Genomic DNA, 15,492 nt, shown 5'->3' with positions numbered 1-15,492 from the left:
TAATTCAAAACCATTCTGAAGCTCATGACATATTTGCACACACTAGTCCAATAGTTGTGCTATCTGCATACTCATTAACAAACTCTTGCCAGACATAACCATAACCAATCAGCTTTAATATGCCTCTTTGGCTGTTCTGATGACGTTAACCCTGTGTTATCTAATGTTTATCTGTACTACAGCTGTTGCATAAACGTTTTTATTTCTCATCTTCTTTTTTCTCTTTCCTCTGTTGCAACTGTCAGCAAGCAGTGGAGGACCTGCTGGAGGACGAGGATGAGGATTTTGACAAAGATGACAAGGTAATTATGTCTTGTGTCAGTGATGCACTGACACACAAACACATACACCCACATAGGCGCAATGCCTCAGGAGGGGTTGACACTGCTTCACAGACCGGAAACACAAACAGACAAACAAAATGACTCCATCTTCCCCTCCCATCTCCTCCCCTGTTCAGTTATTCCTGGGGCACAAACACATGTACAAAGCTTGTACATGTGTTTTTAACCTTTTTAACCTTCTGAAAAGTTTTCTCGGAAGGTGTATACACAGCACATTCCTCACCGTTCTTCCCTGTGATTTGCTTTACTTTGGTCTTTTACCGCAGTTTGGTGAACAATCCTTATTTTTCCCCTAATATAACACGTAGTCGAATTTACGTTACTAACATTGTTCTTTTGCTTCCTGAGAACATGCACCCATATAAAGTTATTAGTTAGCTATTTAGGTTCATTCACTGCTTCTTTATGTCCCAGTAAAACAGCATCTGGGCTTGTCCAGACACTATCAGGTAACAACAGGTGGCTGCTTTACTGCCTCTGCTCGTTTACACTAGAGGAACAGCTACTGAAACAAATGCCAGTGGATAGGATACAGTACCTTGTCAATGTTCCACTCGGGAACGGTAACTGGAATGGTACAGCTCTTTATCCACCTACTGTGTTGTCTGGATTTTGGTGAGGCAAAGAATAATTTTCTGTTCTATACTCCAGTCTGATTAGACTCTAGCAGAGTTAAAGAAGGACAAAATCATAACTTGAGCTTTTAAGTGAAGTCCAAATCTTTCACTGTGAAAACCGTAAATTACTGTGACTGCACAATCTGGAATCTCAAATTACTTGAGCTGATACTCGATGCCTTACAGCTGCACTCCAGCAATAAGAAAGTTAGTAGGCTAAGATTTGATAATTTGCGTGATCTGATTTGGTAATCTTTTCGAAGCAAAACAATTACCATTGCTGTTCGCAATGGTAATTGTGAAGCCCTTTTACCAGGAAATTTGATACCTGAAAATCATTTTGCCTGAGGACACTCTGTATGCTGAATTTACTTATGCAACTGCAACCTCGCTACAACCTCTCCTTAAGGGTTGGAAGTGCAAGTAGGCAACAAAAGGGTTTAAAAAAAACACATTTATAGTGCAGATGGTCAAATAGTCATCCCACCAGCAAGTCAGCCAGTCAGGCAATCAGCCGGCCAGGCAGCCAGTTGGGCGATGAGCACACAAAGATACGTGAGCATTACATCCCCTCCCACAGTGTTGCAGAGGCAAAGTTTCATGGCTGTGAAGTTCCAAGGCTGAAATGCACAGGGGGCCACTGACTGAAGATATGCACCAGTCAACCTTGAACCATTTCTTTTTTTTTTTTTTACCTCTTCTTTATGTCTGCCCTCCATCACCGCATTTGCTACCTCTTCTCAGGGAAAAAATAAAAATACAGGCATTTGAAAAGCTACAGATTATATGAAATACATTTTGGACTTTCATATTGAAATGAGGTGCAGCAGCAGCTTGCGAGGCCTCCGTCAGATTTTGTGCCAAACTGATTATTCCACATAAGAAGGCCTTGCTCTCTGTGCTCACACAGGGCTGGGATGCTGGATAGCACAGCCGCCACAAAGGCTACAATTTACCAACTCTGGCTTCATACATTTTGATCTATTGCCCCCCTCAACTGTTAGCATTTCATTTGAGCTGTAGGGAAGTTGAAAGGGGGGCATTTTCTTTTTTCTTCACATACATCTCTCTCCCCTCCCACTCTCCTTCTACCCTTCCCTCAATCGTCTCTTTCCCTGCCTTTTTTTTTTCTCTTTCATACTGACACATATTCTCTCTCTCTTCCCTTTGCTCTCCCTCCAACCTGGTTAAGTGCAGAACAAATGGAGGCAAAGGCTTAACAAATTTATCTTTTACATTGGATGTGAGGTCTTTTACATTGGATATGAGGTAACTTCAGATTGTATGAGTAAGTATGAAGGACGGGTCAACGAAGGCCTCTTTTATGGTGTAGGCCTATAGGCGAGAGAGGGAAGAAGAGAGAGAGCGCAAGAGAGAGAGGAGAGGGAAAAAAGATTAATAAATGTGCCAAGGCCTCATTTTAATTGAACTTGAAACATATGTTGCAAGTATGTACAATCTGTCCCAGATGTTTACTCCGGCCATGTGCACAGCTCTTCCCGGTGCACCACAAGGCAGCTATTAGCTGGATAACCGTTGCTCCAGAGGCTAAATGGGGTATTACATGGCCAAAAAGCAGAGCACCTGTTTTTCATTGCTTAGAGGACCCCTTGCAGGCTTTTTGCCTTGGATCACCACATGTGTTTTGACTTAACAGATTGTTGGGCAGACGTGAAAAAGTGTCTTTCTTGTGAGCAAGCACTGATATTAGTCACTTAATCTCAATGAAAGTCCAGCATCTAGACTAATTGCTGGGGACGGCTCAGTTGTTAAAGCCAAGCAGGCAGGCACATGAAGGGTAAAAGAATGTTAAACATGAAGTATTTTTTCTTCTTCTTCTCCCCTACTCCTCCACACTGTGCGTTTGTGTGAATGCGCTGACCTTCAACGTGGAATGTTGCTTGATTCTTACTGTCTACACACACTTGCGCACGCATAAAATATGTTAGCAGTATACTGCCCCACTTTTTAACCTCTGTTTCTATAAAACTAATGTCAAACATGGTGGCAAGTTGCAGATTCACCTTTTTTCTTTCCTGCAAAGCACATTAGTGATGCAATACATAGATGTAAGACAAAAGTTTCAAAAAATTGCACACTTAGAAATAATGTTTTATATTTATTCCATATGAAAAGGTGTCACTGTTGTACAATAAAGAAGTTTTTTTTTAATCATAAATAGGGCTGTCATAGATTCAAGTAGTCTAAAAGAACAACTGTGGCTTTATGCAGTACATTTTTCGTTGAGAATCTTAAATGTAATGGGTTTGATTGTAATTTAATGGTGGTGACAAGTTGTGCTGCCAGCACATTATCATTCAAGAATAGGTTTTCATAATAAGAAATATTGAACACAGGCTAAGTTGAAATCATATACCATTCAATTTTTTTCATCTCTATTCTTGACAGTGTTCTGAAAATGTATCCACTATACTCTAGCTAAATACACTTCATTAATCTTATAGCTGATATCTATATATCTATATATCTATTATACTCTGATACTCCTAAAAGTAGACAGTTATCAATTGCCTAAGTTCACCAACTTCACAGTTGTGATAATAGAAATAGAATTGAACCATCGAGCGAAGGAATCCCACTGATCTTAATTTTGACATGTAATCAACTTAGCCACTCTTGTGCCATATACATCACCTTTCTAGTAACACTTCATTTTGCTGGAATATTATCAAAGATGTAGTTGTCATTGGAAATCATTTACTTTGTTTTGGAAAAGGACCTTTTTCAATCTAATGGACCTTTATAATGGTAAACATTTTGACTTGTCATATAAGATAAAGCACATATGTAATTAATAACATTACTAAGGGATTTATTTAGATTATGACCCCCAGTAAACCATGTCACTGAGCAGCACGCACGATACTTCTTGTAACTGGTTAAAGGTGGAAAGCAGCACTTTTCACTGGTATTAGTTGCACCTGTGATTTTCTGCTGACATGTCAAGATATATGCTTTGAAAATGGTCTCTTAAATAACATGGACAAGTATTAATGTCCAAGTATCTGTAACCATCCCTAAAACCCCAATATGAAGCCAACATAGGTTTTTTTTTTTTCCTTTTAATTCTGTTTTCTTAATTTTAAAATGTGGCCCCCGTGTCCTTATGTGCCTTTTCAGTATCTTCCAATACAGCTTGAAGCAACATGGTGAGACTTGGGCTGTGTGAGATAGCAGAAACATGCAACTCAATCCTGTACTGTATTGACAGGCTACTGGCTGCAGGGGCGTCAGCATGCAATGTAGATGTCTCCTCTAACCTGTGGAGTGACTGCCCAGAGCTGGCATGAGGCAGTCACCTTAGGCTCTCCATGGGTACGGGTGTTTGTGCGTGTAAATATGTTTGTGTGTTTGTGTGAGCGTCTTGCTTATGTGTAGAGTGGCTCAGCTGCTGCGCAGAGGAGGGAGGCGCGGGGGGGGGCTTACTAGAAAACGGGAGAGAGAGAGTGAGAGAGAGACCGACTGAAGGAGTGAGGAGATTACCCTCACACGGTTGACTGGTCACTGAAGCGCTCATGCTCTGCTCAGCTAGGCTCCACTAGCCTCAGGAGGACCTGACACAGATAAGATACACACTGCAATCATGTCCTGCTCATGGGCTTACTGCTCGGTGCACTGCCTCTCTTTCTCTCGCTACGTCTATCTATCTATATCTCACTCACACACATACAGACACACACTTGCGGCTACAAAATCTTTCTCCTTTCCCGTTTTTCACTCATTTTTCTCCTTTTCTTCATCATGTGTGCAGTTGACGGTAAATATAGAGTAGATTTTATATTCATTAGCTTGAAAACATTGATCTGTAAAATTTAGTCATTATTTAGTCTTACTTTTAGACCCAATTCTCCAAGGCATTCCACATGAATCAGCACTTACGGTTTTTTCATCCAATTTGGAGGTCAAACCTATAGACTATTTTTCAGTGCTGTTTTTGACCTATTTAAGCACCAGCTCATTATAATTATGTCATGTGGGATTATGTTACAGTTTTGAAGGATGGAGGATAGCTTTCTGTAATGTATATACGTCTTGCATGACATACAATAAATAGTCTCCATGTGATGATTCCCAACCGACCAGCGGTCCAAAAAGGTTATAGCAAGTTGGAATGCACGTCTGGTTTCATGAGTTTTATGAGTGCTATATAGTATTTTTTATTGTTCAGAGGTCTTGATGACTCCACTGTGTATATAAGATGAAGAAACAGAGGATACGATTCTCTGTTTCTTCATTTCTCCTGCCATGCAGTCATCCTCCTACACCACAGTATCTCTTTATCCCTCTCATCTATAGTGCTGAGACAGCCGTTCCACCCTCTGCTGCTTTCCCTGTAGGTTTGATTTATGCACACACATGTACACACACACACGATCCTACACGTGTGTGTTCATAAATGGTTCTCTGGTAAGTACGGCATATAACCCCTGGCCAATGGCTAGTATCAGCACACATATCCAGTTCTCATCCTGCAGGCCTCACAGCCGTTTTCAGCTGCTGATTTTAACACACAGTGTCTGTCGCTTGTCTTTCTCTCCTCATCTCTGTCTCAGCTTCTGTCTCTTCTTCTGTGTACCATTAAACGAGTGCCTAGGCTCTCTGCTCCATTAAATGTTTAATAAGGCACACATTTTGTCTCAGTGTGAATATGGTTAAAAACATTTTTTTACGACTTGTCTCCAGATAGCAGACGGAGCTCTGCAGCACCTTCCCAAGCCCTGGCACTCCTCTCTCAGTCCCAGTCAAGGCACTGCGCTGATCGCTCAGATAGTGACATGGCATAATGTAATTGGACTAAAGAGGGCACTGGGAATTATATCAATGCTTTGGAAAAAAAGTGTGACTGAAATGTTGTTCTGGGGAGGCTATTGAGCTTGTGATGCAGTGGGGTTGTCCTCAGGTATCGGGGGGTTTCAGCTGCTGAGGAGAATGGGAGAGATAGACAGAGGGAGAGAGGGGAAGAGAAAAGTTTGAATGTCTGTGTTCTTTTCTTCTTGCCGCCTGTGAAGGATGAAAAGCGTCATGCTGTAAAAGATGCTTTTGACTTTTCCGCTTCATTTTTCTTCCCATCTCACTGTCTTTTTTTCCATTGTTCAGCAGAGGCGCTGGTAGTAACTGCATTTTAATCATGTTTGGCTAATAGAGGGAGGAATGAAAACAAAAAGGAGGGTGAAAAAGGCATGCAGGGGTATTGTCTCTCTATGCAAAATACACTTCATTGTTTGTTTGTTTTTCCTCTTTGTCGCACACATACATCAGGTGGATCATCTCTCACTACCTCTATTCCCTCCAGATACAAATCTATTGCTTTGTCTTTTGCTTTTTGTCATCTTTCCTTCATTCTCTGACTCTCGCCCATTCTGTTAACACTTCTACTTTAACTCTGGCCTTTGTTATTTAAATTAAATTTTGTTTGGGTTTTTTTTCACCATGGGTCTTTTTTTTGTAGTTTTAGACAGTGTAGCTATAGGTTAAAACAGTGTACAGTATAATCACCACTGGCATTGTAGAGATAGTAGACATGGGTGCTCCTCTGCGTGCCGTATAGCTTCGCAATAGTCCAGTTGACCCAAGGAAATACAAGCATCAAATTGCTTTTAAATTTTTACAATTACAAATTACAAACTATCAAATGCAGGCGAATACAAAGGTGAATACTGAAAAAAAAAAAAAAAAATCAATTGTGACTCTCCTCTACATGGCAAGGCTAAAGCTGATTGCAGTGTATTGCTCATGCTTACAATCTCTGCAGTACATTTGGTTGGTGAGAACAATGTCATATGCACATGCTACATCCTTGTTATATACATATATAAACATAAACTACAAGACCCCAGTGGTAAAAGATCCTCATTTTTTTATTTTAACCCTTTCATCTTAATTTTATCTGGGTTGTAAAGAGAAAATCTCACTGCAATCTATCCACAAGGACCCTAAACCAGACCCCTGGGAGGACAGCTGTGATAAAAACCATATCCTCGAGGATATGTTGGCTTCCTGGCACTTTGAGTGGATACGAACGATGGTGGTAAGTGGGCATGTGTGTGGCTCTGGCACCGACTCCTGATGATGTGTGTCGCTGTTTACCGGTTTCCTATTTAGCTCATTTTCTGTCCAGCGGCCTCTGTCTACCGTCCTGTCGGGGTTTGTGTAAAGTACCTGTTCCCTGTCCGCGTCTCAATTAACACCCATGCACTGCACGTTCGACCCGCAACCCAACCCCACCTCTAAGCCTCTGCCTCTGCCTGCACTTTAAGGTGATGGGGAAGCTAATGGGGCTCCAGCTTGGAAGGCTGCTTCCGTGTTTTTGTGTGACTTCCGTGTGGCACTGTAGGCCTGTTACGCTGCAAGGCGACAGCTGTAGATTGAGGTGTGGCGGTGTGTCAACTATATTTTGCTGGTGGGACGTGTGGTTCTTGGGTACTAAAGGATGACACTGGGTTAAGTGTACTTTATTTTATTTTATTTTTTTCTGCCAGAAATAGACTTTTGGACCCAGATATGTTTTGAGAAGCACTAATTACATTCCTCTCAGAAATAATGATTGTTTTCACAATTTATAACCCCTGAATCACTTATAATAAGCCCCTTTTCTAATGAGTTTCACTGACTTTTACTGAGCCCTGAGTGTGTACAAATGTGTGTGTGTGTGTGGTTGTGGGTAGTGGGGTGATTTGATTGTGCTTGTGAGCGCTTTTTCTTAAAAGTTGCTACAGAAACAGCAAAACTATTTCATATTGCTGGAGCAAATCCCATTGCTCATTATGCCTAATGCAGCAATGTCTACTCCCCCAACTGTTATTGTTCTGAATCACATACACACAAGCGGCTGAAGCAAGTGAACTTTTTGACTGATGAACTATGCATCAAAGGATTACGACTAGCACTCGTTGCACTGCAGGTGAGGAGTTCTTGTCTGCTCTCATCCACCCAAAGTAACTCTCTTCGAGACTCTCACCGAATAGGATTTTTAAGATGGCACACACTCAGCCCTCCCGGTCTCTCATTGGACAGAATGTGGAGCACAACACTTGACAGCAGTGTCGTCTGAATTTGAAAGTCAGACATGTTAGAAGGCAACCGCCACCTTTTCTTTTAACACAAGTCATAAATCTGTAATGAGCACAGAGAGGATGCATATTTTATTTACTTTTTTGAAGACATGATCCCTTCACTTCATAGCGATGCACTCTCGCTCTGTAGCTTTTTCTTTCTTTCAAAACAAAGTTTAAAACAGTGGATGTTACAACTGTTTCTATTGCCTGTGTCTCTCTGAACATGAATGTATAATTAAAGGTACGCCAAAGTTAGCAAGTTTTACAGACTTAGGTGATGAATCAGATGTAATTTAACCCAAACAACAGTAAGATATGATTTAATGAATGAAAAAAGTTTAAATATTGTGTAGTTAAAAATCTTAATTAGTTAAATACAATAGACTTTTTTGTAGATACATACTCCACCTCACAGAATCAAAAAAGCCTATATGTCTCTTAAAAATACATTTCTTTTCCGACTTAATTATCCAAATTCTGTACTTTATCTGAAGATATAAGAGCCCAGTTTTACCCTCATCTTGGAGTATGGCCAAAACAAAATAATCCAGAGTTTAGGTTGAGCAGCAGCAGATGTTTTAAACCAGCCCAGACAGAGAGACTGAGACAGACAAACAGATACACAGAAAGACTGACAGACAGACGGTGGGGGGGCGGCCTGGAGCTGCTAAACCAGGCCAACAGAGGACAAGAGTAATGTTGTCCCATTCATCACACACTGCTAGGCTGGATCCTGGGAAGGACAGGGGAAGGAGACTGCAGGAGCAAGGGAGCAGAGGTGAAGCAAGGTGGGGGAGAATTGGGCAGGGTGGGTGTGCAGAGTGGGAAGGGGTCGGGTGGCGTTCAGCAGGAGGTGAGGAAGGGGAAGTGATCAAGTGCAGAAGTTGTGGGGTGGTAGTCGTTTATGTGTGTGTGTGTGTGTGTTTGTGTGTGTGTGTGTGTGTGTGTGTGTGTGTCTGTGCCCGACCTTGAGTCTGATGGAGTTGCTGGTGTGGTGGAGGTGATGAGAGGCCCCAGGGGGAGCTGGGAAAAGATGATCAGTGGCAAACAACCTCCTGCCACCCAGACACATTAGAGAGACTCACACAAGTGAACATGCATAACACCAGAAACCATTCTCTTTAGGATAGGAAGCAGAGGTCAAACTGAATATAAGTCACTGCCAATACCACCTCATCCTTTTATTCACTCTTTCTCTCTTTCCCTCTATCCCTCTCTTTTACATATGTGTATATTTATCTTTGCTATGGGACTAGGCTGGGTGAAGAGACTAATTAGTACTAGAGAGCATTGTCTGCCTGGTCCACCTTCAGTTGACAGTCATAGCTAAAGTTTGACTTTGGTTTTGTTGGAGCGACCCTCAGCGCACACAGACATTCTGTGTTTACATCCTACACACACAGACATACACATATATACACTCTCATCACATTCATCCATTTGGGCCTATGGGAGTGGGATGCCCCTTCACATCTTAACGTGGCCTTTGTGTGTGCGAGCCACTTGATGAGGGCCAGGAGGACGTGCAGCGCATCTCAACACCCAAGTTAAACAGATATTTATGTGATAAAAAGAGAGGGAGGGAAATAGAGATGTATTCCACACATTCACTCATGAATTAGGTGTTGTATGGGATAAATTATTTATTAAAACCGCAGCCTCAAAAAAAAAGGAACATCTGCCTCTTTCATGTGGCGCTGGCGAGGTGCCAGGTTGCATGGTGGTATCTGAGGCCGGTCGCAGGGCCTTTGTCTCATTTTGTTGTTATATCCTGACAGAGGGGAGATGTTCTTCCAGGCCAACGGGTCCCCAAGTTTTTTTTTTTTAACCCTAGGGGCCTTTCTTAACTCCCAATGTGTAAAATCTGTGACTCATTGTTCCACAGTGGAGTTGGTATTACTTGGAATAGACACCAATGAAACATATAGATTTCATTTTAAGGGCAGTTATTAGTTTACATAATCTGCCTCTGTTTTAGGAGCTGAACAATTTAAATGGTCAATATCGGAAAAATAAAGTTCTCCATGCTGCATTTTACTCACTGTCAAAAACGTCCATCGATCCATCAAAACATCTTCATAGCTATGTACCCACTCCTACTGTAGATGTTCTTGCTTGCTTTATTTTTGGAAACAGAAAATTGTCTCTGAACATTTAACTGTTTTGACTCAGAACTATTACTCCAAACTATACCAAACAAAATACTACTAGATTGAACTTTATGCCGCCAGTTGATGTGAATGAACCTATGAAACCTCCTCTCTGTTCAGCTAAATTACTTTTGTATTTATTTAATTAGTAAGTTGTTTCTTTTGTACACATTTGATTTTTCAGGGAGAGGTAGCAACACATCTAGTTTTAAATATACAGTAGATGCTAATTGTATGCACTATTTATTATTCTGTCATTCCTAATTCTTGCACAGGCTTTGGAAATTGAATTTGTGTTGCCCCTAAAGCATTCCTCAACTTGTTCAACTTTTCAGTGTTTTTTTTTTTTTTTTCCTGGGGTGAAAATGGGAGGGATACTGACTCTCTCTGCAGTTACAAAATCAACAAGAACCCTTTGAGATGCCCTCTGGGAATCACATATTAGCATCCTGTCACATTTTATGTGACATTTCAATTTTTACTGTGCTGCCAGAGTGAGAGAGGCAAAAGAAAAACAAAGAAAAACAGGTGCAATTTTAGCACAGCAGAAATGAGCAGCAGCCACTTGTGGTTCAGACTCATTTCGTGTTGTGATGGGATGTATTCTGCTATATTATAACTGTTAGGTTTATCATTTTTATGGCGTAACCCAGCAGGGAGAACAATGTGATCGGAGGTTAAAATAGTCTCAAATGGCTCTCTCCATTTCCACCTAGTATATATAGGACAGATATTTGAGTCCATCGTAACAAGTCCTCAGTGACATCTCTCTTGTTTAGCTCTAGGCCTTGGGTCAGTGAAGAACAAACTGTCTTTGCAAAGTTTACAACTGCTCACTTTGCACTTTTGCATATTGATGTACTCTGCCATGATGCTATCTCTCTGAAAGAGAAATGGAGCAGTCGAGTACACAGAGACAGTGTGCATCATTCCTTTGTTAAATATTTTATCAAGTGTTTCAAGGAGTTTACCACATTTGTTTACCACAATTTACCAGCAAGTGCAATGTGGTTAGCCTGAGTTGGCTATTTCTATGTATGTGAGTGAGTGTGTGTGTGTGTGTGTGTGTGTGTGTGTGTGTGTGTGTGTGTGTGTGTGTGTGTGTGTGTGTGTGTGTGTGTGTGTGTGTGTGTGTGTGTGTCTGTGTGTGTGTCTGTGTGTGTGTCTGTGTTTGAGAGAGAGAGAGAGAGAGAGAGAGAGAGTGGGTCCCTAGGTTCTCTCTGGTGTCACGGAGGGTTGTTTCTCCTTAACACGTGCAAACAACTCACATCACTTTAACGAGCCTACTCGCCTCTGTCTTCCCTGATGGGTGCACTCCCATGATGCAGCGTGCTCCACACACTTTTACAGAGTTTGGCTCAATGCTAAGCTGATGGGTGCTTGGCTGAGATTTCATATCACACTCCACACATCCAAACAATGATGCAAACTTTGGACATAACCACAAAAAATGCATTTATTATCTTTAAATGACATACCTGCCTTTAAAACATGCAACTCTCAGCCAACAAAGGACACCGTCTCAGTAAATATTTCTGCTGCCAACCTAATGGGAGTTAACTGATGTCAAAGAATTCCTTCTGCACATAGAAACATTTTATTGATTGTCTCAATGTAGTTTTTCATTTAATAACCCAGTAGTATGCTGCTCTCTTGACTTTACCCTGAACTCACATCACCGTCTGATCAGCTCTGACCCTTTGCTATACAGTAGATTATAAAACAAATGAGTTTTCAAAGGACAGATAAACCATCACACAGGAAAAGACAAAGAGAGTGAATAATAAAGACAGATTCCTTTGTATTTATATTAGCGAGACACTCTAGAGTATGTATTCCAGACACACAAACTACCAATGTTATGCATTAACAGAGCACTGATGGTCATGGGCATTCAAAAATGAATTAAAACAGTATATATTCTCTCTTCGTATATGTTCTGTCAACTCACAACTGGGAATGCTAAATTATATTCAGTGTTTTGATATTCTTGCATAAGTATTTTTTCATTTAATTTTACTGCTCCTGCTGTACAGTATATGCAATCATTCTGCTTTTTTCTTTGTGGTGCCTTTTGTTTATATCAGATGTAACTGTGGCAGAAAGCAAACCATGGATATTTAGGATTAATCTCAGAATCAGATTTGCTTCATATCTTAACTGCAATTAATGACATTTCACATAGTGGTATATGTACTATGCTGCACTATACTTCATATACAGGCAAACAAGGTATGTGTACCTAACAGAAAAGTCTTACAGTCGTACAGTAGATGAAATAGTCAAGAATTAATGTTTTGTCATCCGACTTCAGTGACAATTAGTAGAACACAATCTGTACTGGCAGGTACTGTTAACATGTCAGCGTAACACTTTGCAGATGAACCCACAGTTGCAGTCTATTGTAATGCATGATGCTAAACTCATTAGGCAGGTTTATTACACAATATCTGAATGATTATATAGCACACGTCTATATAAAGCAACATCCATCAGAACACTGTTGTTAAAGGTGTTGGGATTTGTAGCATACTTTGAGCATTAACATGACTTGCAGCTGAAGCCTAGTCAAAGCGAGAGGCCTCAGAGATTTCATTTTATTAGCCTTGCCTTCAGGTCTCCAAACAAATCCACTTAGTTTCCCTGAGAGACACAGGAAGAGACAAATGGAAATACAGGCCTTGAGTCTCCTGTAAAGACCCTGCTCCTCGTCCTGGGTGGAACTGGAAGCTGGTCAAGATTGGAAAACCGTGTTCTCATCACAAATCACATCTGAGCTAGTGGTTAACTCCTGTACACACATTCCTCACAAAACAACAGAAAGCATGACAAAACTGAGTCTTTGATGTAACTTATTATACTAGTGATGGATCTGCACTTGAGGATGTGTAAATTTGTGTCTTAGAAAGATCACCTCCCTGGTTCAAATAGTTCACTATTTTTCTAAACATCTAAGTCAACAGAAAGCTTAATTTAACCTTGGCTGTGATGTGAGAATGCCCCGTCTCTGTCCTCATCTTTCTGTATCAGTTCCCTCTCTATCACTGATGACATTGCAGTCTAAAACAAACTTGCTCAGTATGAAAAAAACTGCTTGTAAAAGTCAAGGGCCCTCATCGTCTAATCTGTGTCGGGATATAATAAAGTTTGTGGAGTCACACAGCAAGACCAGGTGTGCAGATCAACCTTATCTAATAGCTGTAGGGTGTGTGTGTGTGTGTGTGTGTGTGTATGTGTGTGAGTGTGTGTGTGTTTGTGTGCATATTAGGTTGCATTATAAGAACAGGTTGCCTGGCTCCATATGTGCGCAGTGTGCGGGGAAGCTGGGAAAACAAGGCTCTCTGTGGCCCTCTGTGTTATTGCTACCTCCCGCCTCCCTGAGCCGTGTTTGAAGACAGGAAATAGGAGTCAGACCGCAGTCCGAGGGGCATGTGGCAATGGTTTATACTCCGATGGCCTCTGACCTATCCTCTCCACCCCCGCCCGCTCTCTCACACCACTCCCCTGGCCCTCAAACACTCTCCCCTGAGTCCCGGCCCGAAAATAAAACGACCTGACCTGGCCCAGCCCGGCTCAGCTCGGCCTAACCCAACCCAGCACAATAGACCCTGGGTTCTGAGATTTGTTTGAGCGAGCAATGAAAAACAGATGGACTCTGAGGAAAGAACTGAGAAGAGGAGGAGACAGGGAGGAAGAAAGAAAGGGAGTCTTGTAAAATATTTGCGAAGAAAAATAACCCAGGGACGCTTGTCTAATTATATCTATTTGTCTTGTGTGGTTTAGCTGAGGAGGCCATGTGGTCTCTCTGACTGCTCTATGGTTCATTTTTCACATTATCTGATCCTGGATGGAGAGCAAAAAGAAGAGGGTGGGTTTGAGGGCAGTGGTGGTGGTGGTGGTGTGTGTGTGTGTGTGTGTGTGTGTGTGTGGGGGGTGTTTTGAGTCGCACTGGGGGGCCTCTGGGGTCCTGGAGGTTTCATTTCTTTGACTGCTTTACTGTCTTCTTTGGGTATAATGATAAGGATTAGTCAGAGTTTTACTTCTCTAATCTAACAGTGTCCACCCATCTTTGTCAGTAACTCAGTCATTTGTATCCATGCTGTTTCTCTAACAAAAGGTAAATATTTGATGACCATGTAAGGTTATGCCATAATCTTTTGGTATCTCTTAAACTTGTCTTACTCTTAAGCTTAATCTTTTTTGTCCTCTTTGGACTTGGTTAACCTAAGTTCTTCAAACAGCTGTTCAATATCCTTATTTTTCCCAGCTTTACAAAATCTGGATTCTTATTAGGACTATGAAGGTTTCTGGCATCTTTGATTTTAGTTTAAGTTTTTTCGTTTGCAAGTGTTTAACAAATACTCTCAACAATAGGAGAAAAGGGAACATCAATTCATCCACTGAGAGAATACCAGCAAGCCGCCCTCCCGAAGGAAAATCAGCAAGAAAAAGAATTTTTAGAGTTTTTTGCTTGCTGGCGTGGTAAGGTACTGGAACTTGATGATCTTGTAATGAAAGTCTTTGTTCTTATTCCACTGCTATTGCCATTTAGTAAACTGACAACCCATGATAGTACCACTGGACACTCTGGTACAACTGTAACTTTCTTCTGATTGTATTAAAGAGTTCTCCTCTTCTTGTTATGCCCCCTTTTTGTCTCCCAAGCATGCCCACCAATCACATCCAGGCATATCCAGTCCGCGTGTTGATGTCCTCACTCAGCCAAAAGGCTCTCGATCACTCTCTGTCACCTCATTCTGTCCAGATTCATCCTGTCCCTGCCTGTCAGTCAGTCAGCAGGAAGCTCGTTGACTGTTGCATGACTTCTTATATTCCTCACTCTGTTTCAGTAAGAGGTGGGGGGATTTTAGATTTCAGATTGCCTGCCTGCCTAGTTTGTGGTTTCTCCCCCCACTCCTCACAATATTCTCAAGTTCTCAACCATCAAAAGTTGAAAAGGAAGAGCTCTTCATGGTGTGTGATGGCGTTAATAAGGATAATAATGATGTCACGTCTGGTGACATCATCACAGTGTGCCAGCGAACAGAACAAAAGGGGGCTCTACCAAGTCTTCTTAGCTGTTTTGGCAGCAGCAGAGAGAAAGGGAGAGAGAAAGAGCGCCCTAAGATTGATGTATCCATTCGGCTTTCAGTTTAATTCTGCCTCTCTATTCACATATTCAAATTTTCCTGTGTGAGCTTTTGTAAGGAGGAAAAAATTTTGATTTGTTCTGCCGACTTTATATCTCTATTACTGCCTGGAATGAAACCACTCCGTCAGTTCGTGCAGGATATCCGGTGATTTG

At 41.4% G+C, this 15,492-nt stretch overlaps 1 protein-coding gene across 4 annotated transcripts in view; it reads left to right on the top strand.

Annotated features, from left to right (window-relative positions):
* Window positions 1-15,492, top strand: part of LOC120805311 (multiple C2 and transmembrane domain-containing protein 1-like) — a 138,943-nt gene that overhangs the window by 114,280 nt on the left and 9,171 nt on the right. For 2 of the 4 annotated variants that reach the window (XM_040155447.1, XM_040155449.1), the window contains one exon: window positions 246-302. In XM_040155447.1, the coding sequence (XP_040011381.1) occupies window positions 246-302 (57 nt within the window). Of the gene's footprint in view, window positions 1-245; window positions 303-6,911; window positions 7,011-15,492 lie in introns of all 4 variants that reach the window. The other 2 variants (XM_040155446.1, XM_040155448.1) reach the window with 2 other exon arrangements.

This window comes from Xiphias gladius, chromosome 19 (genome assembly GCF_016859285.1).
Source record: "Xiphias gladius isolate SHS-SW01 ecotype Sanya breed wild chromosome 19, ASM1685928v1, whole genome shotgun sequence".
NCBI classification, from domain to species: Eukaryota; Metazoa; Chordata; class Actinopteri; order Istiophoriformes; family Xiphiidae; genus Xiphias; species Xiphias gladius.
The sequence above is the reverse complement of the archived record's forward strand: the minus strand, read 5'-3'. Positions and strand labels throughout refer to the sequence as shown.